Source organism: Sminthopsis crassicaudata, chromosome 3 (assembly GCF_048593235.1).
Source record: "Sminthopsis crassicaudata isolate SCR6 chromosome 3, ASM4859323v1, whole genome shotgun sequence".
In the NCBI taxonomy this organism is placed as follows: domain Eukaryota; kingdom Metazoa; phylum Chordata; class Mammalia; order Dasyuromorphia; family Dasyuridae; genus Sminthopsis; species Sminthopsis crassicaudata.
The window spans coordinates 293,693,553-293,719,108 of record NC_133619.1 but is presented as its reverse complement, the minus strand read 5'-3'; the positions used below and the strand labels follow the sequence as shown (position 1 = coordinate 293,719,108).

The 25,556-nt window shown below is 35.9% G+C and overlaps 1 protein-coding gene across 6 annotated transcripts in view; it reads right to left on the bottom strand.

Moving 5' to 3' along the window:
* Positions 1-25,556, bottom strand: part of PCYT1B (phosphate cytidylyltransferase 1B, choline) — a 116,526-nt gene that overhangs the window by 55,093 nt on the left and 35,877 nt on the right. Inside the window, exon 1 of one of the 6 annotated variants that reach the window (XM_074300894.1) lies at positions 5,104-5,445. The exons of the other annotated variants lie outside the window; for them this stretch is intronic. Coding sequence (XP_074156995.1) covers positions 5,104-5,178 — 75 coding nt within the window. The 5' untranslated portion in view covers positions 5,179-5,445. Of the gene's footprint in view, positions 1-5,103; positions 5,446-25,556 lie in introns of those variants that run through there. 6 annotated transcript variants of the gene reach the window in all.

Sequence of the window (25,556 nt, the reverse complement as noted above, 5' to 3'; positions counted from 1 at the left end):
TTTCCATGCCAGTCCCCTATTAAGTAAATGTTAGTGGCTCCCTATCTCCTCCAGGATCAAATAGAAAAATTTCTGTTTTGCATTTTAAAAATCTTATAAATTAGCTTTCCACTTTCCAGGCTCCTTACCCCTCAATTCAGAGGCACTGGTCTCCTTGATGTGCACTGACAGAACATCCCATCTCTAGCTGCCAGGCCTTTTCTCTGGCTATCCCCATGCCTATAATGCTCTCCTTCCTCATCTCTGCCTCCCAACATTTCTGGCTTTGGTAAGTAGAAAATTATTTGAACAAGCAAAAAAGAAGAAAATAATATTGCAGGCATTCAATTTCTCATATCTATATATGTGTATGTGTGTGTGTGTATGTATATACACACACACAAACACAAACTCACATATGTCCAGTAAGCATATCCATGTTTATGATTTTTTAAAATCTTATTTTGGTTTGGAAATTAATTATTTTGGGACAATAAGAAATAAATAGTAGATCTTGAAATTGGTCACTGGCCCAGTAGGTTCTTGGATCACATGGTTTTATATGTGCTAAGAAAACCCAGAATAGCCAGATGGCCCTGAGAGCATACTAGCCAGAATCTTTGGAGTGGAAGAATAAAGAGATTTGTTCCAAGGCCTTGTGCAAACAGACTCTCCATTCTTTTTTGCATTCAGAGGAAGAGATGTTTTGTGAACGTGGGAAATATAATCTTGGTAAAAGATAGAGAAGATAGGAAATAAAATTTAAATAATTTCCAAATGTGTTTTAGGGGTGAGGAAGGATGATTAATTTGAAAATTAAGTAATATGCTTTTGAAGGCAATTAGCTGTTAGGATTACTAAGTGAGAACTCAGGTTGTCTGGATGGTGACAAGGTGAGAATTCAGGTTTTCTGGACAATTACAAGGTGAGAACTCAGGTTGACTTGATAGAGGGGGCAAGCTCATTGGCTGGGGTGGTTCTTCCCAGAAGCCCTTGCATTATCCCACGCCCATTCTCTGGGAGGATAAAAAGAGACAGCATTGGGCGCAAAGGGCAGATCGGCCTGGAGAAGGATAAGAGCTGGAGGAGATTCAGAGCCAGGATTCAAGAAGAAAGACTCTCTGCATTACATCAGGCCTGACGGGGCTCTCTGCAGGAAGGGAAGTCACTTCTAAGGACAAGAGTTAACAGCAACTGCCTGGAGACAACGGTTCACTACAGGAAGAAGAATCTGTCTTAAAGATTTGAGTAGACACAGCAGATCTCTTCCCAGAGAGCGATCCGGCAGCTTCTAGAGACGACAGCTCGTTACAATTGGCGTCCACACGTGGGGCAAGGACTTTTGCTTATCCTGACAAGAGGAGCTAGACCAGACCTTCGCAATTTGGCGCCCGAACAGGGACAGATACGGTCCTGATTCCAGTGGAAAAGCCTCCCATCCAGATCTCAGTCTCTCTGACCCAGAACCGTGAGTAACGAGGAAACTTTGTTAAAGATTAAGTGAGCGTGCTAATAGATAAATAAGGAACTTAACTTGTTAAGGCTAAACGAGGAATCTCTTATAGTGAAATGGGGCAAACACCTTCTGTTCAAGGAAAATGTTTAGAGAGCATCATCAAGGTTATGAAAAGCCAAGGATTGATTATAATTTTAGAGGAGATTACTGAACTTTTAAGAACTGTGAAGGTTATATGTCCTTCTTTTTCTCTGGAAGAAGAATTGGATCCAGATGAATGGGAATTAGTAGGAAAGCAATTAGGTGAACACTACAATTCCAGGCCAAACTCAATTTCCAAAGATACAATTCATATATACAATGTAATCCAATTGGCTTTAAACAATGTTATTCTAAAGGAAGAGATGAAGGAGCAAAATGGGGAAGTGTCAACTAAACTAGGTGAAAAGGATGAATCAGATAACAATGAAGTTAAGTACAATTCTGAGCAACAGCAACAGGAGCACCTCCCATCTACTCCCTCAATTAACCCTTCAGGGGTGGAGCAAGAAGGAGGAGAGGAAGAGGCAGAAACACAAACAGAATCTCCTGTGAAGCAGCCTAAGCCTATGACAAGATTAGAAAAAGCATTGGTTAAAGCTAAGAGAGAAGGACAGGATATAAGTGATTTTATACATGCATATCCTGTGATTGAAAATATTGACTCTGTAGGTAAAAAAAGGAGAAGATATGCACCTTTAGATTTGAATAAAATTAAGGATTTGAAAAAAGGTTGTACCCTTTATGGGACTACATCAGCTTATGTCAAAATGTTACTAGATGGTTTGTCTTATGAAGTCCTAACCCCGAATGATTGGAAATCCATAGCAAGGATATGCCTGGAACCTGGAGAAAATTTATTATGGCTTTCGGAATTTCATGAATTATGTAAAATTCAAGTCAGATGCAATTTGGAAATAGGAGTTAACACACAATTCACTTTTGAGCACTTAGCTGGTGAAGGTCAGTATGGAGAGAATTCAGAACAGATTAATTATACCATGACAATATATGAACAAATTGCTAAGGCTGCAATAAAAGCTTGGGGTGTCCTTCCTGGACAGAAAGATCGTGGAGAGGCTTTCACTAAAATACAGCAAGGTCCCAATGAACCTTTTGCAGATTTTGTGGGACGTTTGCAAACTGCTGTCAAAAGAACTATTGGAGAAAATTCAGCTACAGAAATAATGACCAGACATCTGGCTAAGGAAAATGCCAATGAGATTTGCAAAAGAATTATATGGGGGTTAGACAAAGATGCTCCTTTAGAGGAGATCATAAGACGCTGTGCTACAGTGGGAACAAATGCTTTTTACACCCAGACAATGATGAATGTGGAAAGACAGGGTCCCTCCTGGCAAGGGACTTCTAGAGAAACTCGGAGATGTTTTCAATGTGGAAAAATTGGACATCTAAGAGCTCAGTGTAGGTATGGAGATACAGTGAGAAGACAGGGTGAAAGAAGACCTAAAACCCCATGTCCAAAATGCAACAGAGGACTCCATTGGGCATCAGAGTGTAGAATAATTCAGGGAAATGGGACGAGGGGCCCAGGTCCAGGGCCCCAGGCAAAAAAGACTTGGGGCATGATGGCAGCTGATGTTACACCTAAAGAGCCTTTAGAAGGTCAGGACTCTGATTTAATCAATCAGCAGAGAAGCAATCACATGGCAGAAAGGGATTACCTGATAAGTCAGTCAAAAGGCAATCAGATTGCAAAAATGGATTACACTTGGGGAGAATACAGGCCTTTTAAACCAACAGGGCTGTATCCAGTGCAAACAATTCCAATGTAATTGCCAGATGATGAGAAGAGATTTAGAAAGTGGTAAATAGAAGGAAATTAGATAGGTTAACTGCCTGGGAGAGAGGGTTTGCTTGTATTTCTTCAGCAGGAGAAGGAATCAGATGGGTGCCAACGAGTCATATTCGCCTTGTCCATCAGAGAGAGACAGAAAAAGAGAAAGATCTCAAAATAAAGGAGAAGATCTAAGAAACATCTGACACTGAAAGAGCATGGATAATAAGAAGACTGTTAAAGAACTTTAAAACCAGCAGGAATCACTGGACTTCCTCACACAAGATGAGACTAATGGACAATGGACTTATGGACATTTATAAATTTTCAATTTATGATTATGTTATATACTTCTAGCATGTGTTACGTTACTATGTTACTATGTGCTTATGTAATTTATGTAATTATCTGTAATACTTCCCATATTGATGGATTTATGTTTCAAGGTCATGACTGTCCTATGTTCTAAATCAAAAGAAAGGGGGAGATGTTAGGATTACTAAGTGAGAACTCAGGTTGTCTGGATGGTGACAAGGTGAGAATTCAGGTTTTCTGGACAATTACAAGGTGAGAACTCAGGTTGACTTGATAGAGGGGGCAAGCTCATTGGCTGGGGTGGTTCTTCCCAGAAGCCCTTGCATTATCCCACGCCCATTCTCTGGGAGGATAAAAAGAGACAGCATTGGGCGCAAAGGGCAGATCGGCCTGGAGAAGGATAAGAGCTGGAGGAGATTCAGAGCCAGGATTCAAGAAGAAAGACTCTCTGCATTACATCAGGCCTGACGGGGCTCTCTGCAGGAAGGGAAGTCACTTCTAAGGACAAGAGTTAACAGCAACTGCCTGGAGACAACGGTTCACTACAGGAAGAAGAATCTGTCTTAAAGATTTGAGTAGACACAGCAGATCTCTTCCCAGAGAGCGATCCGGCAGCTTCTAGAGACGACAGCTCGTTACAATTAGCCATCATCAAAAGACTGACTTTTAAATATTTCAAATTTTTACTTTTTTTCAAAAAAAAAATCTCACCAATCATAAATTCCTTTTTTCATTTTCATTTCATTTTTCATTTCAAAGCTTTAAAAAAATTCTTTAGGAAATGTTTGAGCCCAAAGGTGATTCTTATAGTTACACAAATTTAAAAAAAAATTAAGTGCTGTTCTATCAATTTTCATCCTTTTGAGTTATCCTCTGAGGTTGACAAGGTAACTATCTCATTATATAGATGAAGAAACTAAGAAAAGGATGTTGTGATTACCTCAGGTTCCTCAGGATTGAAACAACATATATTTTATGTAGATTTAGGTGATTTCCATTAAAAGAGGCAAGGGAATCATTTTTTAAATTCAATTTTCCAGAGAACTAGGAATATTTAAAGTCTCTAATCCCAGAGCTTTGTTTCTCCTGCTAACCCACGGCCAATAAGAAGTTAAACCAAGGGATGCCATCTTGCTTGGTTGACTGATGAAAGAGACATATGTAATTGGATCTTAGTGGCCATTAATCTGGTACCTGGACCTACTTTGAAAGTGTCCTAGCAACTCTACCCATTGATTAGAACATCAAGTCACATGGCTGAATTGCAGTAGAGACTTGAGGTACAAGGCAGATAAGATCTTTATCCTTTATGATTTCTGGACAGTGACCATGTTTAAATGTCTGACTCATTTGGGCTTTACAGAGAACAAAAATGGAAAAAAAAATCCCAAACTCTCCCCTTTAGAGTCTCTCACCACTCTTTAGAGTAGCTATTGAAAATACTATTTTCAAAAAAAGAAAAAAGAAAATACTTTCTATCTCCTACTAAACTGAGTAATCACATTGACACCCTTACCAGAAGGGGAGAGGTTGGGACTGGATCCATTATGGTTTCCAACGCTGGGTGGTGATGCTCTGCTGCAGTGGCCATGAGCCTACCGTTTCCTCCACTAAGAATGAGGAGGCTACTTCTAGTCCAGCAACACTCTTCATACCAATTAGAACATTCATCTTTGAAAGATCAGTATGGCATGAGAACCTGAGTGATTCTAACCCTGCTTTTGGCTGACAAATCGATTACATTGGCCCTCTTCTTCCATCACAGGGGAAGAAGTTTGCCCTAAACAAGATTGGTGCTTATTCAAGATAATTCAGTTAAATCCATTACCATGGCAACCACCATCATAATCTTAACAGATTATATTTCTTCCTTTTGGGCCTTCTTGTACCATTGACTTTGATTAAGGGACCTATATTTTTTTGCTCAGCAGATCCAAAATCAGACTCACTACCATCACACACTGAGATTTCCCTCTCTCATTTTATCTTCTGATAACTAGTGTTAAATGTTGGAAGGGATTTTTTCAATGGCAACCACATATTAATATTCTTGATTATTAGAGCTAGTTTTCTCATCTCTCAGCTCTATTTGTGACAAATTGGTACTGCCCTAAAGAAGGAGGGCTCTCCATTTCAACAGTTCCAGGAAGAATTACCCAATAAAGATGGAATACTTTTAGTCATAGTCCCAACTGACCCCCTCCCAGACCTTCTTTACTGTTTCCTTTGGAAACTCAAGTCTTGACGTTTTTGCCCCTTCAAAAGTTTCTCTGTATCTTAAGAAAATGCCTATAAGTTGCCAGTTCTTATTTCTGCTTGGATGATTTGGGCAATTCCTTCCTAGAAAGGGTCTGAGAGAACAAGGGAATTGGGCAGAAGAAGAAAGTACTATATTATACTTTAATATATACTTTCCAAAAAGCACAAGGGAAGAGATAAAGGATGAACCTGGAAAGCTGATTTCTTCCTTCTTTCTCCATTCTCATTCTTCTTGATCTCTCTGTAGCCTTTGAAACCATTGGTGATCCTCTTTTTGATATTCTCTTCTATATTACTTGGTGATCTCATTAGCTCTTATAGATTTAATTACCATCTCTACGGCTAATGATTATTCAATTTTATCCTGTTTCAATTTCTCTGCTGACTTTCTATTTTGAATTTCCCATTACTTTTCAGACATCTCAAACTGACTGTCTAGTAGACATCTTCAACTCAACATATCTAAAACTGAACTCATTATCCTTCTTCCTAAACCCTCTTTACCTTCTCACTTCCCTATTACTGTAGATGGCAACATCATTTTCCAAATCCCTCAGACTTGCAACCTAATCATCCTAATTTAGTGCTTACTTTCTTATCCCCCATATTCAATCTGTTGCCAATGCCTGCCCGTTTTACCTTTACAACATATCTCAAATATGCTCCCTTCTTTTTCTCTAATACTTTTACCCGTCATCATCTCATGCTTGGACTATTGCAAAAGCTTATTTGTATATCTGCTTGTCTCAAGATTCTCCTCAATCTAATCCATTTTCTATTCATCCAGTAAAGTGACTTTACTATGGTATAGGTCATCCTGTCCACTCAATAAACTCTAGGGAGTCCCCATCATTTCTTAGAAGTTTTTTTTTTCTTCCTTCTGATACCAAACAATTTTCCCTTTCCTCTTTTCTTATTCAAACCTCCCTAGTCCAAGAAAGCTAAATTTTCAAACTGACAACCAAAACAAGCCAACCCAATATTCCTGCAAATGCAAATATTTAGATAAGAGGAGGGGATGATTTGTGTTCAGACTTTCTAGTAATGGATTCAAAACACTGCTTTTCTGCTGAAAAAATCACTTCTACTAGGAATCAGTTTCCTCTACTGTTCATACATACTGAAAAAAGAAAAAAAAAAGAATTTCTAGCTGGGTATCCATTACAACAAAATTCCATTATAGCAAGCACTCTGGGGAGCTCATTGTTAAGGAAGTTTACTTCCCTTCACTTTCAAGCCTATTAGAAAGAGCAGAAAGTCTGAGCGAGAATGGAAGACTTAACTCAGTCAGTAATAACAAAGGTGTTTCCCCTCGTGATGTTTCTATTAGTCTATTATTCTTATTATTTTCTAAATGTCAGTATAAATAACTCAGTGTTCTTTTGTATGAAGGTCAGGTATTAATCACGTGAATTATAAAGTTGAAAACAAAAATACCAAATCAAAGACTTTGCTGGGAGGGGAGGGGATTACATGGAAATGAACCTTGAGCTCCATGGGCTAGCCACGTGGAGCACCACACATTATTACACATGATCACACCTCCAGGGCTCTCTGCTTTATGTTCTAATCACTGTTTTTTCGCTTCTGCTTTTGAGATTGTTTAGTGTAAAACTGTCTCTTTATCCCCAAGCAAGGTCAGGTTCTCCAGCATCCCATATAGCCTGGTTCACGCTGGGATAAAGAGGAAGGTAGGAATGTTAAAACAATAATGGCTATGGTCTGAGGCCTGCAACGGGTAATCAGATCCTAGCAAGGCAGAGGCTGTTTCCTGGGAGATTATTGGAAGAAAATAGGTCTAGTTTGTGATGACTTATTTTGTTCCTACCTTTCTTGCTTTTCTTAACCACTTCCCCTCTTCCCCCCGTGTCTCGGTGATCAGACAGAGTAAATCTTTCTCTATATTTACTCCACCATGGGACACTGAGAAGCTTTGCACTGCCACTGGTAAATGTCATAAAAGCTTCCAAGTAGGAGGCTGCCACACTATGGATTGCCCTTTAAACCTCCTAGCCCAAAGCCTCCTAGTGATAGTCTTACTTTTATAGGATCAGATGGGATCAAACGAGATAATATTTGTAAAGCACTTAGCACAGTGCCTGGCACATAGGTGGCGCTTAAGAAACACAAATTCTCTCCATCTAGATAAGGAAAATGCCCTAGAAGGGATCCTGTGAGCCTAATAAGGCAGTGCACAAATTTACAAAACAGACAAATTGGGAGGTGACTGTTTGCATAATGAAAGGACTGGTGGGCGAGTTCCCTGGAATCACCCTCAAAACATGATTCCGTTTGCCCACTTCTCCAGGACATATCTGATGAGCAGAGGGAGGCGCCTCAGTGAGAGCTGTCGGAATAATACCAAGGAGGCAGGTTTCCAAAGTGCTTCACAAACATCCATTATTTATAACTTGTCAGTGTATTTTTTATTCTCAGGCTTTCAATTTGTTTTCCTTTCAAGTTAATAGCACCTGAAGTAAGCATTGGTGGAGAAGGGAAAGGGGATACAAGTTAAGAGAGATAAACACAAGGAGTTTATTGATGCAACAGGTCAAACATAGCCTTATGTTGTATTCCACCAGGATAAAAGGATGATCTCTGCATCTTTAGGGAATTGAACAGAATACAGGTAATTGGATTCATCCATTTTTTTTTTTTTTTTTTTTTTTGCTCAAGAGGAGGTGTAAAAAAAAGGTACTATACTGATTTATGTAAATTATGAGCAACCATTTCACTTTTTATTATATTCCTTAAAGAATCAATGATAATATGTTTTTTATTTCTTAAATTCAAAATTCTTCAGATTATGGTATGTAATAGTTCCTCTTCCAGATTCTATTTTTAATGTTAACAATAATAGTATGTTCTCTTAGTGCTTTATGGTAACAAGATATTTTTGTATATTTTTGTATTTTCTAGGTGGGGAAACTGATATTCAGAAAGTTTCTATTGTTTGTTTTAGAATACGTAATTCATAAGTGGCAAAACCAAGAATCTGGCCCAAGTCTTCTGGGGCAAAGTTCAGGGCTTTTTCTAGTTTTTCTACTCTCTTTTTCTTTAAATTATAAATTTATTATATTATAATGTTATTATTATATGATGAATTTGAACTAATAGGGGAAATGTATAGCCTGAGTTAATGAAAAGTCTGAATCATAGTAGCTATTTTTTTTTAAAGAAATGAAGTTTTCTTACCTTCAGATATACATATAGGAGGAACAAAGTAAACAAAATATTACTTATTTGAGGAATCAATTTTCCAACATTATTATAATATCATGAATTTAAACTCATAGGGGAAATGTATAGCCTGAGTTAATGAAAAATCTGAATCATAGTTGTTTTTTTAAACAAAATGAAGTTTTCTTAGCTTACAAAGTAAACAAAATGTTACTTATTTGAGGATCTAGTTTAATTATTAAATTGTAGACAACTGCAATATTATTAATAATCATCAAGAACTATTACTATTAATAATTATAATTAATTTATTGTTTATTGATAGTAAGATAATTGCTGTTAATATTATTAATAACCATTAGTTATCTAAGGACCTAGATGAATAGCTTGGAATAAGCTTATTAACAGTGTCTATGCAAAAGTTTTTTTTTTTTTTAATTTCTAAGGATATTTTAAAAATTTATTTTCTTATGTATTTTAAATTGATTTAAAACATTACTGTATAGGGAAATTGAAAAGTTGGAGATGGGGGGAAACAAATTGATAAGAGGAGAACTAAATTATAAAAGTTTTGTAAACTCAGTTTGGATTGTGCCAGCACAACTATCTGGGGTTCGAGAATCCTACATTTAATAGAAATAAGAGCTTATCTGAGAAGTAGAGAACAATTCCCAGGAGTAATTTCTATTAATATAGGAACCAGTAGCTACTAGATGGTTAAATAAAGCAGCTTTTTTTCCTCTTCCCCCCAGAAAGCACCTTATTCACAAGCCCTGAAAGAAAAATCACACCCCAGGAAGAGAAAGAATTGCTTTGTAAACTACCCACAATGGGAAGTAGAAGTGAGTTCCCCAGAAATATGGTCAAGGTCCCAGGCTCAGGGATGATTGTCAGCTTATCATACTTTCTCCCCAGCATGGCTGGGACATAAGAAAGCATAGAAGGTAAAGAAGCAAGAAATGGAAAGTTTAGAGAAGAGTTTCTAGGCCTATTTGTCAGGAATGTGGAATGTATGCAGAGAAAATGTAAAATAGTATATGAAAATGATTTAATAAGGGTTTTCTATATTAATCATTATATGCACCAATAAAATAACCATATTTTCTGAGAAACACTGGATACATCGAGTAATAATAAAAAGAAATTTTACTTCTGAAAAACCTAAGGGGAAAATAGATTTTCATTTTTCCATCTTGCTGACCTGAATGTTAGAGCATTCACTAAATCTTTCAACAAATATTTTTCAGCATCTCTAGACTATGTTACGCATCTCAGTACAAAATCTGATATTAACATTGTAACAGAGTTCATAGTTTGTCAGCTTCTTTGTGTCCCCATTTCCTATACTTTATCCCTGAGCAGTTAGATCTGCTTTCTGTGGTGGGGGTAAAGGGACAGGGGTGGAGGCAGAGGATTCACCCATAAGGGTACAGTTCTAGCTTACTGGTAGCCATTAAGATTACTTAATGTAATCTTCAACAATGTGATAATTCAAACCAATGCCACTTGTTTGGTAATGAAGAGAGCCATCTACACCCAGAGAGAGAACCATGGGAACTGAGTGTGGACCACAACATAGCATTTCCACTCTCTCTGTTATTGTTTGCTTGCATTTGGTTTTCTTTCTCAGCTTTTTTTTTTCTTCTTGATCCAATTTTTCTTGTGCAGCAAGATAACTGTATAAATATGTATACATATATTGGATTTAACATATAGTGGATTACCTGCCATATAGGAGAGGGGATGGGGGGAAGGAGAGGAAAAATTGGACAGAAAGTTTTGCAAGGGTCATTGTTGAAAAATGACCCATGCATATGTTTTGTAAATAAAAAGCTTTAATGAAATTTTAAAAAAATATATGATAAATTTTTTTAAAAGTACACTTAAAACCAACTGCTATAAAACTGCTCCAGATCACAAGCGGCCTAATAGCTAAGGTTTGAAGCTAAGATAGCTTTGGACTGGCTGAGGAGGACTTAGATTCGAATACAACTTCTGTTCCTTACCACCCCAGTAACTGTTGAGATGCCACTTTCCCTTTCTGGGTCCTTCCTTTTCGGTAATCTACAGGATGTTGGACTTCATGATCTCTAAAACAAGAATATGATAAGGGTAGCTGGGTGTTGCAGCTACGGAGAACCAACCCTGCAGTCAGGAAGACCCGAGTTCAAATGCAATCTCAGATACTTACTAGCTATATGCTCTTGGGTGAGTTATTTAACCCTGATTGCCTCCTCCCAAAATTGAGAGAGACAATTTTAAAAATCTAAGGTGTGAGCCACTTTAGAAATTGGCAAAGGATTTAAGTTGAAGTTTTATTTATTGTTTTATTGATTGTCTAGTCTTAAAATGTGATGGAGAACGTGTCAATCTGATAGATTAAACTTAAAAGTATATTCTGAGTTTGGGGGCAGTTGTTAAATATTTACCAGAACAACCCTATTTCTTAGATACCTTCTAAGTTCCAACCTTATCTTCACAAGTACTACCTGCTAGAGCATTCAGATCAAGGACCTTTGCACTCTACTGACCCTTTAAATATGGACTCGAAATTAATACATGATCAAAGGATATGAACAGGCAATTTTCAGATGAAGAAATTAAAGACATTTTTATAAAAAAAGGGTCTAAGTCACTATTGATTAGAGAAATGCAAATTAAGACAACTCTGAAATTCCACTTCCTACCTCTAAGATTAGCTAAGATGACAGGAAAAGGTAGTGATAAATGTTGGAGAGTATGTGGGAAAACTGGGATACATACTCTGCTGGAGCTGTGAATTGATCCAACCATTTTAGAGAGCAATCTGGAAGTAGGTCCAAAGGACTGCACATACCCTTTGATCCAACTGTGTTTCTACTGGGTTTTTATCCTTAAGAGATTATAAAGCAGGGAAAAGGACCCACATGTGCAAAAATGTTTGTGGCAGTCCTTTCTGTAATGGAAAAGAACTGAAAACTGAGTGGATGCCCATCTGTTAGGGAATGACTGAATAAGTTATGGTCTATGAATGTTATGGAATATTGTATAAGAAATGACTAGCAGGATGGTTTCAGAAAGGCCTGGAGAGACTTACATGAACTGATTCTAAATGAAGTGAGCAGAACCAAGAGAACATTGTAAATAGTAACAACAATTTTATGTGATGATAAACTGTGATGGCTCGACTCTTCAACAATACGATGATTCAAGGTTGTTTGTTTTTTTCTTTCTCAAGGTTTTTTTTCCTTTTGGGCTGATTTTTTTTTTTTTTTTTGCACAACATGACAAATATGGAAATATGTTTAAACAAATTACACATATTTAACATATATTATTTGCTGTTTTGGGGAGGGAAGAGATGAAGGAGATAGGGAGGAAAATTTGGAAGTCTTGCAAAAATGAATGTTGAAACTATTTTTGCATGTATTAAGAAAAATAAAATACTATTTTAAAAAATAAATAAATGAATATAGGTTTGGAAGTAAGCACTAGCCTTATAATAGACATACTGACTAAATGAAGGGCACTGAAATTCTGCTGAGTATATCTGGTGGCTCTTTAAGAAAGACTGGAATTACCACATAACTTACTCTTTTGGGTTAAGGCACTATAAGTCCCTTTAAAATGTGGATGTAATCTGGATAGAATAATGTCTTAAAGCAATATCTGCTACTAATACCTTAACCCAAACAAAAACAAGGTTAGTGAGTATCTAGAAAATGAAGCAATGATCTGTAACCATGATGACCCCATTAGTAATAAATAGGTCATGCTAGACTAATTTTATTTCTGTTTTTGACTACTAAATTATTAGACCAGGGGAATTGATGATACATAGTTTACTCAGATTTTCAGCAAAACATTCAACTAAGTATTCCATGTTACTCTTATGAGAAAAGTGGAGAAATATGAACTAGTCAATAATTCAATAGATGGAGATTCGTGACCAGACAAAAAATTGCAAAGAATAATCATTAATGATTATTCCCTATCATCTTGGAAAGAGGAGTGCAGTAATATGGGGATCTGTGCTTGATTTAGTAGTTAATTGTCCTTTAGACACTTCATAGTATCCATCTATATGTTTGTCTAGAAGTGAGGTTTTGGGTTGTTGTTGTTTTTTTTTTTTTTTTTGAGAGTTCGTCTATGTTTCATCTCATTTTGTTTCAGGTTGTTTTCTGTTCTATTATTCTCTGTACTATGATGATTATAATAGCTTTTGATGGACCCCACAGGAAGGAGAGGCTGTTATGGATATCTAATTATGAAATTAATTTAGACTTATCTAAGCATGATGCAGTTTGTAATTTTGGCTTATTTTATCAGCCAAGCAATCCTTTTTTTTAAAAAGCTTTTTATTTTCAAAACACATACATAGATAGTTTTCAACATTCACCCTTGTAAAACCTTGTGTTTCACATTTTTTTCCCTTCAGCCTCTCTAAAATCATCCTGCTGATTGTTTCTTATAGAAAAATAATATTCTATAACTTTTACATACCATAATTTATTCAGTCATTCTCCAGCTGATGGGCATCCACTCAGTTACCAGTTCCTTGCCATATAGGGCTGCTATAAATATTTTTGCACATATGATCTCAAGCCCAGTAGAGATACTGATGGATCAAAGGGTCTACACTGTGTGATAGTGCTTTGGGCATAGTTACAAATTGCTCTCCAGAATGATTGGATCAGTTCACAACTCAATCAACAATGCATTAGTGTCCCAGTTTTCCAACATCCCCTCCAACATTATATTGGCCAATCTGAGAGCTGTGTGGTACCTCATAGTTGTCTTATTTTGCATTTCTCTAATCAACAGTGATTTAGAGCACTTTTTTATATGACTAGAAATTTTAATTTCTTCATCTGAAAATTGTGGATTCATATCCTTTGATCATTTATCAATTGGAGAATGGTTTGTATTCTTATAAATTTGAGTCAACTTTCTATATATTTTAGAAACAAGGCATCTATCAGAACCTTTGAATGTAAAAAAAAAAAAAATGTCCCTAGGTTTCTGCTTCCCTTCTAATGTTGTCTGCTATTGGTTTTATTTGTTCAAAACCTTTTTAACTTAGTATAATCAAAATTATCCATTTTGCATTCCATAAAGTACTCTAATTCTTCTTTGGCCACAAATTCCTTCCTTCTCCACAGATCTGAAAAGCCAAGCAATCTTGAATGAGGTAAACCAGAAAAGCCTAGTGGAGCAGGCACAGGACCCAGAAGTTTCCTGAAATGAGAATTTCTCTTCCCAAGTCACAGGGAAAGGAAGGCAAGATGAGGAAGGAATAGTCAAAGCAATAATAGACTGCTTTGTTTCTTAATTATGCTTTGTGAAAGTAGTTTAACATCAAATTTTGTGGTCAGCCCAGGCTAGTGTATTTCCTTGTATTCATTAATTGGTAGTATATGTGGGCAGGGGACAACTTTGGGAGCCATCCAGATGATAGTGACTTTTTCTAGAGATAGTGACTTTTTCTAGAAATAATGACTTTTTCTAGAAAGGCTTTGAGTATAGCCTTATCTGTTGTATAAGGATCAGGCTAGCTAAATACAGAAAGGCTCACCACCAGAAACCAATTCTCAAAGACTATCAACTCATTCATAAAAATAATTGTTATTGTTATATGACAGTTACATGGTGTATTTGGAGTTCGGAAGACTTGACTTCAAATTTTTCCTCAAATATTTAGTTGTGTTGCTCTAGGAGGTTCATTGAGTTTTTTTCTGATTCAGTTTCCTTATCCATAAAATAAGAATAATAAAAACATCCAACTCACAGTATTGTTGTGAGGATCAAATGAGTTAAAGCAGGTAAAGTACTTTGCAAACTATACAACAATATATAAATGTTATCATTATTTATAAAAGGATCACAATCTGCCAGTAGAAGAAAGATACACACTAAAAAAAGTATAGCTTCTTGAGTTATAAACTATGAAGTGCTCTATGGGAATTTGCTTTTTTTTTTTTAATGAGATAGTGAATGCTATGTTGGGGACCCCAAAGTAAGAGAGGGTTGGAGGAATATTCAAAGAATTTCTACTTTGGGAGGATTAAATTTGGAAAATAAATGAAATGTGTAAATTATGTTACATGAAATTGATGCTTCTTTTATTATGTATTTACTAATCTAATCAAATTGTAGTTTTAAAGTAGGATCTTGAATGAAAGTAAAAAGAATGAAGTCACTTGAAGGGATGGGGAAGAAAGAAGGATGTTCAAGATGGGAACTAAATGGAACAATAATTGACACAAACTCCTATTCCTAGATTCAGCCTGAGATTGGTTAATCACAAACATATGGCTTGGAGTCCTGACTCTTTGCAAGACTCAGACTTATACACTTGTCACATACAGTTATAAAATACTTTCATATATATGTACTTGGTTCTTTGTAATCTAAGAGATGATAATGTAATTATTCTTATCTCTGTATTTTATAGGCTGAAAGAGTAATTCGCTTTTATCTTTGCTTTTTATAGGCTGAAAGAATAACACTCCAAAGATAATAACCAGGTCCTTTGATTCCTAGTCAAATTTTTTTTTCCAAGATGTCATTACATAAAATTTTTACTTATCAGGAGAAAAGAACGGCTGGAAAACTAGAATTAATACAGTGAAAAGAGAATTGACTGTGGAGTTACAGGAGCTAGAAATCCTATTTCTGGCAATTATCTATGTCCTTGGGCAATGAGTCTTCCAATCATTCTGTGCCTCAGTTTTCTTAGTTGTAAAATGAATGAAGTTAACTATGACCTCTAAGATCCTTTCTAGCTCTAGATCTATGATTCTCTGAAGGCTTCAGAGTACTTCTCCATCAGGATTTGTGGTGCCATAGATACTGGAAAAGTTAATCTTGGATCCTAGTTTTAATACTTCTATAATGAAAGAATATAGCTGAAATAATAATAAAATAAGGTGGGAAAAGTGGTTTAGTTAGGAATGAGTATTAAAATTCAAATTTTAAATTTGAATAAGAGGAGCTTTTTTATGGATTAAAACATGGGACGTAAAACTAGTTGGGGAAAACAAGAATGGAAAAGTAGATTGGGTCCAGATCATATAGAAAAGGGAATAGGAGGACAAGCACAATTCATCATTCATTCCTCCATCTTTTTGAGAACTTTCTCTCTCTTTCTTAACCAAATCTTTTACTTTGCTTCCACTGTAGTTGGTGTGGCTATGCTTAACAATCTGGTTACCAAAAGGACACTGACTATGGTATTATCCTAATGATTATTTCATATTCATTTATAATACATCCTTCTATAGAAATGGCAAAAAAAAAAAAAAAAAAAAAAAAAAAAAAAAGGAATATGTGACTGATCTGTGATTCACTGCCCCGCTTTACCTTTCCAATATCCAGAGCAGGAATTGAATAAAGCTGTACAAATCAACAATTAAGAAGTGAATGAGTTTAGGGAAGTTAGATCATGGAGACTGAGTGCTTCAAACCTATAGCTTGAAAATGTATAGTTTATAATACACACTAGACCTTCTGAAAAGTTTTGCATCAAGTGAGTTTTCATACATTGAGTCATATTTTAAATGCAGTGGAGTAGTTTGCAAATTAAAACATTTTTGTAATGAATTCTTTTTTTTTTCAAATTGAAGAATTCTTTAGTATACAAAGATTTATGGAAAGATAGATAGATAGATAGATAGATAGATAGATAGATAGATAGATAGATAGATAGATACGTAGATAGGTAGGTAGGTAGGTAGGTAGGTAGATGGGTCCCAGAAGGCTTTTGAGGGCAAAGTACACAAGCTCCCCCCTCACTTAAATTCTCACTTGCAGGCAATGACTCCCTAGTGATCTCCCTTCTAGAACCAAGGACATGCCAGCCTGGCAGAGGTGATGGGGCACTGTGAGGGAGCAACAGGAGGCAGCATATGCCCCCTTGGCCACCATGGAAACTGCCCAAGGCCCTGAGCAGGAGAATAGCCTCCTCCCCCCAGACCACAGTTATCAAACTCACCAGTCTTGGGCTACTTGCCCAAAACATATTAAAATGTAATTCGGGATTATTTAACATTAAAAAATGCAACAAAACATAATGTTAATTTGTGTATTTTTAAATGAATATGTGGGGTAGCTAGGTGGACCAAGGGAGAGAGCTCCAATCCTGGAGTCAGAAGGACCAGAATTCAAATCTGGGTTCAGACATTTACTAGCTATGTGATTCTGGGCAAGGTATTTAACTCTGGCTCAGTTTCCTCTTCTGTAAAATGGACTGTGAGAAGGAAACTACTCTAGTATCTTTGCCAAGAGAACCCCAAATGATAGTCCTGTAGGCCATCATTCTGGGAGGCAAGTTCCGGTGGTGAACGTTCTCCCAACTACTGCTGCAGGGGCCATGGCCTTAGCTACTAGAGACTCAGAAAGCAACTTCTCCCCTGCGAAAGTTTTGGTGTTGTCAGGTAGCTCACCCTTATTGACTGAGAGGATTTTGTCAGTGAAAAAGACATTAAAGCCACCTGCTTAGCTGCTGCAGCCCCAGGACTGTGGGGCTTTTCCAACCAAATGGAAAAACCTTCCATTCGATTGTCTCTTCCACTAGAATACGACTCCCTTGAAAGCAGAAACTGCCTTCCTTTTCTATTTTTAACCCCCACCACTTATTTGTACATAGTTCATCAATTCATTTAACCTCTGAGCACAGGCCTTCCTGATGCTGAGGCCAGTTTAGCTCTCTCTCCACCCTCTCAGACTGCTCACTCACTGTCTAGTACGTAATTAAGGCTTAATAAATGCTTGTTGAATGAGTGATTGAATAAGTTAAACTAGGAAGCAATGGATAAACTAGACTTACTGCCTGGTTATAATTAACTTATAATTTGCCTGAACTCCAGAAACTGTGTCTGTTATGTCAACAAAAATTAATGTATTAAGTACCTATTATGTACAAGGAACGATGCTAAGCATAGGGGAACATAAAGATGAAAAGGGCATCTCTTATCCTTGATGTGCTTATGACCTCCTGTGGGAATATGGCTTGTTTATAGAAAAGGATGATATAAGGCGGCTAATTATGGGTGACAGAGCAGAGAAGCTAATTCCCTAACATGGTTTTTTCTCTGGGTTTTTGGATAGGTTAAAGAGGATAAGAGAGGGATCCTCAGAGGTGGGGTAGGTTAAGTAATAGGAGGGCAAGGTAGTAGGTAAAAGTAGAGGAGTCAGGAGGGCTGTGAAATAAGAGATACAAACAAACATAAAATTTGTTTGTAAAATTTATAATGTAAAAATAGCAGGAGGGGTAATCATGATCTCAAAGTTAAAGCTCAAATATTGATTTAATTGATTTAATCAAAAGAGAAAAATAGGAAAACTACCCCATCCATATATCAACCATATTAATCAAAATTGTTTTAGTCTATTTAAAATAACATTATAAGGTTGGAATATTGCTATTGTGTAGGAAATGATAAATTGGTGAAGTTAGAAAAATATGGAAAAACTTGGACTTAGGGAAGATGATATTTACTTTCAAAGAAACAGAGAAGAAAAAAGTATCATAATCCGGTCTTAGATGCATTATATATGTGTATGCCAATAGATATGTGTTTGTATGTATATATGTATATATATTTATATATGTCTATGTGTATGTATGTGTATAGATGCCCATATATACACATATATGTGCATACACATACATACATATGTATCTTCATGCTTAATTTTAGCATTCTTGGGGAAGGGGGAGAAAGAGAAGGAAAATACTATAAAAAGCACACAATAAGGAACAAAAAAAAAAAAAAACCTATAAAGAATATAGACAGCTCTGAACACAATGTGTCTAACCCTTTCAATTGAGGATATCTGAGAACTTAAAGAACCTGGCACCTGATTTGATCCTTGAAGAAAACAAAGGATTTTGAAAGATAGAAATTATGAAAGGAAGCTATTTTCACATGCATGGGGATGGCTGGGGTAGAGAGTGGATGGGTTGACCTTTACAAAGGCATGGAGACAGACAGATGGCATGTGAATTTTGGGGAATTTCCATCCTATCCATTAGTTGGCTAAAACACAGTAAAGAAAAAATAACATGGGAATAGATCTGGAAAGCTAGGTTGGATACAGATTATAGAAGACCTTACAAATCAGCCAGAGGACTTTGCATTTTCTCTTGGAGGCAATAGGGTGTTTCCACTTTAACCCATTTCCAATTTGAGTAGCATACTGGAATTACTAGCCTTCCACCCCTATTTTTTGAGCAGATGAATGAAATAATCCATACTGGCTTTAAGAATATCATCTTGGCAACTCTGTGAAAGATGGACTGGAGAAGGGGCAGTGTGGAGACACGGAGATGACTTAGACCCACAAAAATCACTGATAATTAGTGTGAATGGAAAGAAGAGGACAGATTTGTTATATAAGCAAAAAAAAAAAAAAAAAAAAAAAAAGAAAAGGATGCAATAATTTAACATTTCTTTGGTGTCTTAAGTTGAACAAATCATTTATCTCAAGAAAATTTTATGATGTAGGTAGTCTATGTATTCCCATAAAGAAAATGAGATTAGGAAATGCTAAATTGATTTGCCTAAAGTGACTGAACTCAGTGCTCAATGTAAACTCATTAAAGTCAGGGATTGTTTCATTTTGTCTTATTTTCACCCAGAAGTATGTTACTGTGGACAGAATGTCAGTTTGATAGTCAGGAAAAATTAGACTTAAGGTTCATTTCTGACACATCCTATGTGATCCTAGGCAAGTCATTTAATTTCCCAGTGCCCAAATCTCTCCAAGACTATAAACTGCAGTGGAGACTGGTGTCGCTCTGAATTGGGAAAATGGAGTTTATTGAGAATTCCCTACACCAATGAAACCACAAGTCTAATTTCCCTCACACTCACTAGCTTTTCCCTCCTCTCCCCCGGCCCCAAAGAAAAGAAAATCCCCATCACATTACTTGCATATCACATAGCAAGCAGTTAACTTTTTTTTTTTTTTTTAACATTTTAAAATGTTATTTATTTTAAACTTAAAAGAAAATTAAAAAAAAAAAGAATTGCCTCCCTTATCCTACCCCTCCTACCCTATCCTTCTTTATCCTCATTCCTGTTAATGTAATTACCCTTCTGTAATCTGCCCCCTTCAGCTGTTCCCTCACCCTCTTATTTCTTTATAAATTTAAAAGATTTTTATTCTCTTCTAAATATGGAACACAAGAAAGAATTCAAAATATAAACAAATAATTTCCATTTCAAGAAAGTTTATATAATAAATACTACACATTATCTTCAGAGCTATCCCTTTTCTTTACTTCCTTATAGATTTTCTTTTGTTCTCTGTTGCATACTTTTCATTTTATTTTTTCCCTTTTTTCTCCCCTCTTCCCCAAGAAAGCTAAAATTAAGCATGAAGATATATATGTGTATATACATATGTAGCTATTTGTATCTAAATATATATACAAATAGATACACACAAACATATGTACATATATACATACAAATACACATAGATAGCTATAGACATATATATATATACATATATATAAAATGCATCCATTTAAGAGGATATTATGCTTTTTTGTCTTCTGTTTCTTTGAAGATCAATATCATCCTTCATAAGTCCAAGTTTTTCCATATTTTCTAACTCCACCAACTTATCATTTCCTGTATCATAGTAATATTCCAACATTATAATGTCTAGTCATTTTAAGTAGTCTAAAATAATATTAGTATGGCTAATATATAGGGTCGTTTTCCTAATTTTTTCTTTTGAATAAATCCATTTGAACTTGAACTTTGAGATCATGATTACCTTTCCTGCTATTTTTACTCCTGATCTTTATTTTATGTTTTTGTATATCTACTTTACTTTTACCAACTACCTTGCCCTCCAACTACTTAATCTACTCCACCTCCGAGGATCCCTCCTTTATCCTCTTTAATTTACCCACCCTTTCAAGGATCTCTCCCTCATCCTCTCCCTCCCACCCTATCCTTCTTTATCCCATTCCTTTTCCTTTATCCCATTCCGGTCTATAATCTAACCCTTTATATTGTTCCCTCATCCTCTTATTTCTTTATAAATTTAAAAGACTTTTATCTCTTTAATCCAGATCTGATGTGAGCAGTATTCTCCCTAAAAATCCCTCCCTTCTCTTCTCTCTTCCTCTCTATCCCTTTTCTTTCTTTTTTCTTTCTGAATTGAGAAGACTTTTATACCCTTCTGTAAATACATGTATTGTTTCCACTTTAACCCATTCCAATTTGAGCAGCATACTGGAACTACCAGCCTTCCACCTCTATGTAATTACTCTGTGATAGTTCTTCCTCTCACACCTCATTTGTATAAGATAATTACTTTTTACCTTTTCCTGCATAGTTTTGCTTTTTTAGATCACATTATACTCAGATCTACCCCAATTTTTGTACTACCTAATTACTAATGACATTCTTAGAAAATATGGTTTATATTTCCACTTGTAAAACATAAACAGTTTGTCCTTATTGAGTCCCTTGAAATTAGTCTTTGATGTTTACTTGATATTTCTTTTGGATATTAAATGTCAAATTTTCTACTAGTAAATTCAGGTATTTTGCAACTAAATCCTGAAAGTTTGTCAAGGTATTGAATGTCCAGTTATTTTCATTCAGGATTATGCTTAACTTTTTTATATTTTCAGATACAATCCTAATATTTTTGTTCTTCACTATATAGTGTTCCAAGACCTGCTTGCTAGTTTTTAATGTAGCCACTTCTAGTTGGTTGTTTTTTTTTTGTTTGTTTCTGTTTCTAATTGTAGCTCCGTTGTATTTGGATTGTCTTTTTTGTTGTTGTTACTTGTAACATTTGTCATATTGATCTGAGGGTTTCAAAATTTAGCAGTGATGTTCCTGTGTATTTTCCTCTTAGGATCTCTTCCAGGTGGTGATCAGTGGATTTTTTTTCTACTTTTACTTAAGACTTCAGGATAATTTTCTTTTCTTTAATTATTCTTGTAATATTGTATCAAAATTCTTTTTTTGGTTGCAACTTTCAGGTAGTCCAAATGTTCTTATGTTTTCTCTTCTTGATCTCCAGATCAGTTGTTTTTCTTATGAGATATCCCATGTTCTCTTCTATTTCTTCATTCTTTATATTTTATTTTATGATTTCTTGGTCTTTTATAACTGCTGACTTTACCTTGCCAATTCCAATTTTTAAGGAATCATTTTCTTCCTTAAGATTCTGGATCTCCTTTTCTAGTTGATTGACTTTCTTTTCATAATCTTCTTGTTTTTCTTGAATTATTCTTATTTTAAAAAAAATTTCCTCAATGTCTCGCATTTGATTTTAATGTCTTTTTTGAGTTCTTCTATAAATTCTTTTTGTCCAGGTAGTCATTAAATGTTACTCTTTGAGGGTAGAAGAATCTTTTTTTTTTCCCCTGCATAAAAGTCTTCTAACATTAGAAAAAAATAAGACAGTAAAGGAATAGGAAGGGGGAAAGAGGATAAAAGAGGGATTTTTAGAGGAAATCCTACTCATAATTAGATCAGGGTCAAAGAGAGCACAACATATACCTATTTTATTTTGTGGGAGGAATAAAAATCTTCTAAATTTATAAAAAAAAAAAATGAGAGGATGAATAGGATGGGGTTGTATAGAAAGGCGTGTAGTTTATGAGATAAGGAAGGAGGCTATAAAAGAGGCTTTTTTTTGCTTCCCTTCCAAGCCCCAGTCTTCTCTATTTCCTAGGAACTTTCTATGGTTGGGTTCTTTCTCTTTTGCTGGCTCATTTTGTAGCAGATACTCTGACCTCAAGTCCTTTTCCATTTCTACCCTCTAGTCTGAAACCAAAACCAAAACTCTATCATTAATATGTATGGATTCCTCCTCACCCAAGGCTGCTATTCAGCTGCACAGCTGGACCTGGCATCCTTTATCAGCAGAAGTTCCCTCAGTCTTCCCCTGCTTAGATGTCAGACTCCCCATCTGTCCTGGAGGTGAAAAATCTTGTGGCTAGACCAGAGTGACCTCCCAGCTCAGCCAGCCCTAGGGTGCACTGCTCACCATTTCAGTGGAACTGGCCTAGAGATGGTTATAGTTCACTAGGCCCAAACTTCAGCCCAGGTATCTCTCTTTGCATGTTCTCCAATTCTTCCAAGGGGACCAAAGTTCTGCCCTAACTCTTATTTATATTTATTGTTTCATATTTTCCCTAGAATGCTATTTTATCTTGTTTGTGGACCACTCCATCATCTTCCCAGAATCTTCTCCTCCAGTTTTTGTTTTAAAATTTTAACAGCATCATTGCATGATGCTCCTAGAATCAGTAGAACTGGGCAGCTCAATAGGTCTGTGTGGATGAGGGGGAAGAAGACCAAAGAGTAATAAAGGAGAAAAAAGATTGGGATTTCTCCCAGTTTCAAGTCTGGGCTCTTATTGGGAGAGTGAGGATGCTATTGGTTTACTTCTCTTATAATTCTCCCCAACACCTAGCATTGGACTCATTGTAGACCTCATCCATTAAGACATGTCACTATGACTAATAAGCTCTCCATTGAAGAATGAAGTGTTTCATATTACATAACATACTATGTTAACCTCATTATCTGAATAACAAATAGACATCCTTTTGGTTCTCATATTTTGGACCTTGCCAAATAGTAAATTAGGAACAAAAGAAACCATGACAGTTCATACATAGGGCGCTTGCTTCTGTGTCAGAAAGATCTGGATTCAAGTCCCATTTTTGACCTATCTCTGACTGACTAAGCCAATTGATGATAAAGCATGTAAAGGGGAGTAAAGAGAGAGAAGATTAAAAGGGAAGGAAGGGAACACACTGGATAGGGCTTTAAAAGTCAAATAGAGGTTGTTATATTTGATCCTGGATATAACAGGTAGCCACTGGAGTTTATTGAGTAGTGGGGTGACATGGTCATACCTGAGCTTTAGGAAAATCACTTTGGCTGCTGAGTGGATGGATTGATTGGAATAGGAAAAGAACTGTATGTAACCCAAAGAAGGCTATTGTCTAACCATGAAATGTTCAAGGCATGCATCAAGGTAATATTCTTTGTGTGTGAAGGAAAAGGGACAGATGCAATAGATGGTATAAACAGTACAAGATGGCAACCTATTTGATCTTAGGAGTAAGTGTGAATGAGGTATTGAGGATTACATCAAGGAAGTGAGCTTGAGTGACTAGGAGGGAAGAGTGATCCCCAGAAACAAAAAAGTTTGAGAAAAGAAAAGGTTTTAGACATCTAGTCTGAAATGACTAAAAGGCCATTGATATAGTGACTGCCTCTTTGCACCTTCTTCAGGATAGCAGTATCTCTTTTGAGGCAAAACCCCAAATAAATTTATGTTCATCTGGAGAACTGACACAGTCTGGTCTGTTTTAAGGGTCCACTTAGTCAATTTTTGACAGATCTTCACCTCATAAGCTGTTGCTCATTTGAAGTATAGTTTCCATTTTACAAGTGAAGGAAGTCCTCAAACAGAACCCAAGATCATCCCTGAGCATTTCAGGTTTGTTGAGGATATAGTTTGGGAAAAACACTGAACTAGACGTTGGAGTTTATTGAGAAATAGAGAAAACAGACTCTCATGCCTTCAAGGATCTAATAATCACCACCACATTTCCTCTAAGGGGAACCATTGCATCACACCCAAGGGCTTCTCTTCTCAGGGAGCAAGGCTCAGAGTCACCCTGCAGCAACTGTTTAATCAGAGGAATAACAAGGAATCAAAAACAAGGAAAAGATCTAGAATAAATAGAATTGGCAGAATCATTTCAATTCAAAGCACTGCTGATGAAATCACCTCTCTGGAACTGCTAGTTCCATAACTTTTTGCCATTTGGGATCATGTTTCATGGTTTTATTTTATATCTTCTTTAAAAAATAATTTGTATTTATGTTTTGTTTTTATATTACAAATATCTACATATTACTTCTACTTTATGAGAAGCCTCTTATAACAAAATAAAACAAGTAAAACATAATACAGTGACCTCATCTGAAACTGCATGTAGCATTTCACTTCTATGGCACTCTCTCTCTAGGCTCTCTATTTTTAAAAAATGTCTAGAAATCAGTTTTATCTCCCTTCCACCACATTCCCTCCTGCAGAAAAAAAAAAAGAAAAACAAATGTCTTATAATAAATATGCATAGTCAAGCAAAACAAATTCCCTCAATGACTGCATGCAAAAAATATGTCTCATTCTGCACCCAAAACCTCTCTATAATGGAAAGTGTGTTTCATTATTGATCATCTGGAAATCACAAATGATTATTTTATCAATATTAATTTTTACAGCTTTCAAAGTTGCTTCTTTTTTACAATGTCATTTTTATATAAATTGTTCTCTTGGTACTACTCATGTCATTCTTAATTAGTTTTAAAAGTCCCTAAAATTATTCATTGCTATAACATTGAAGTTAGAGAATAAATTATTCTTCTGGTTCTGCTTACTTCACTCTGTCAGTTCATATAAGACCTTCCATGTCTTTTTGAAGTAGTCTGTTTTCTACAACAGAATCAGGGTTGTTCTGGAGCCAGCTTAATCTGTATTGTGAATGCT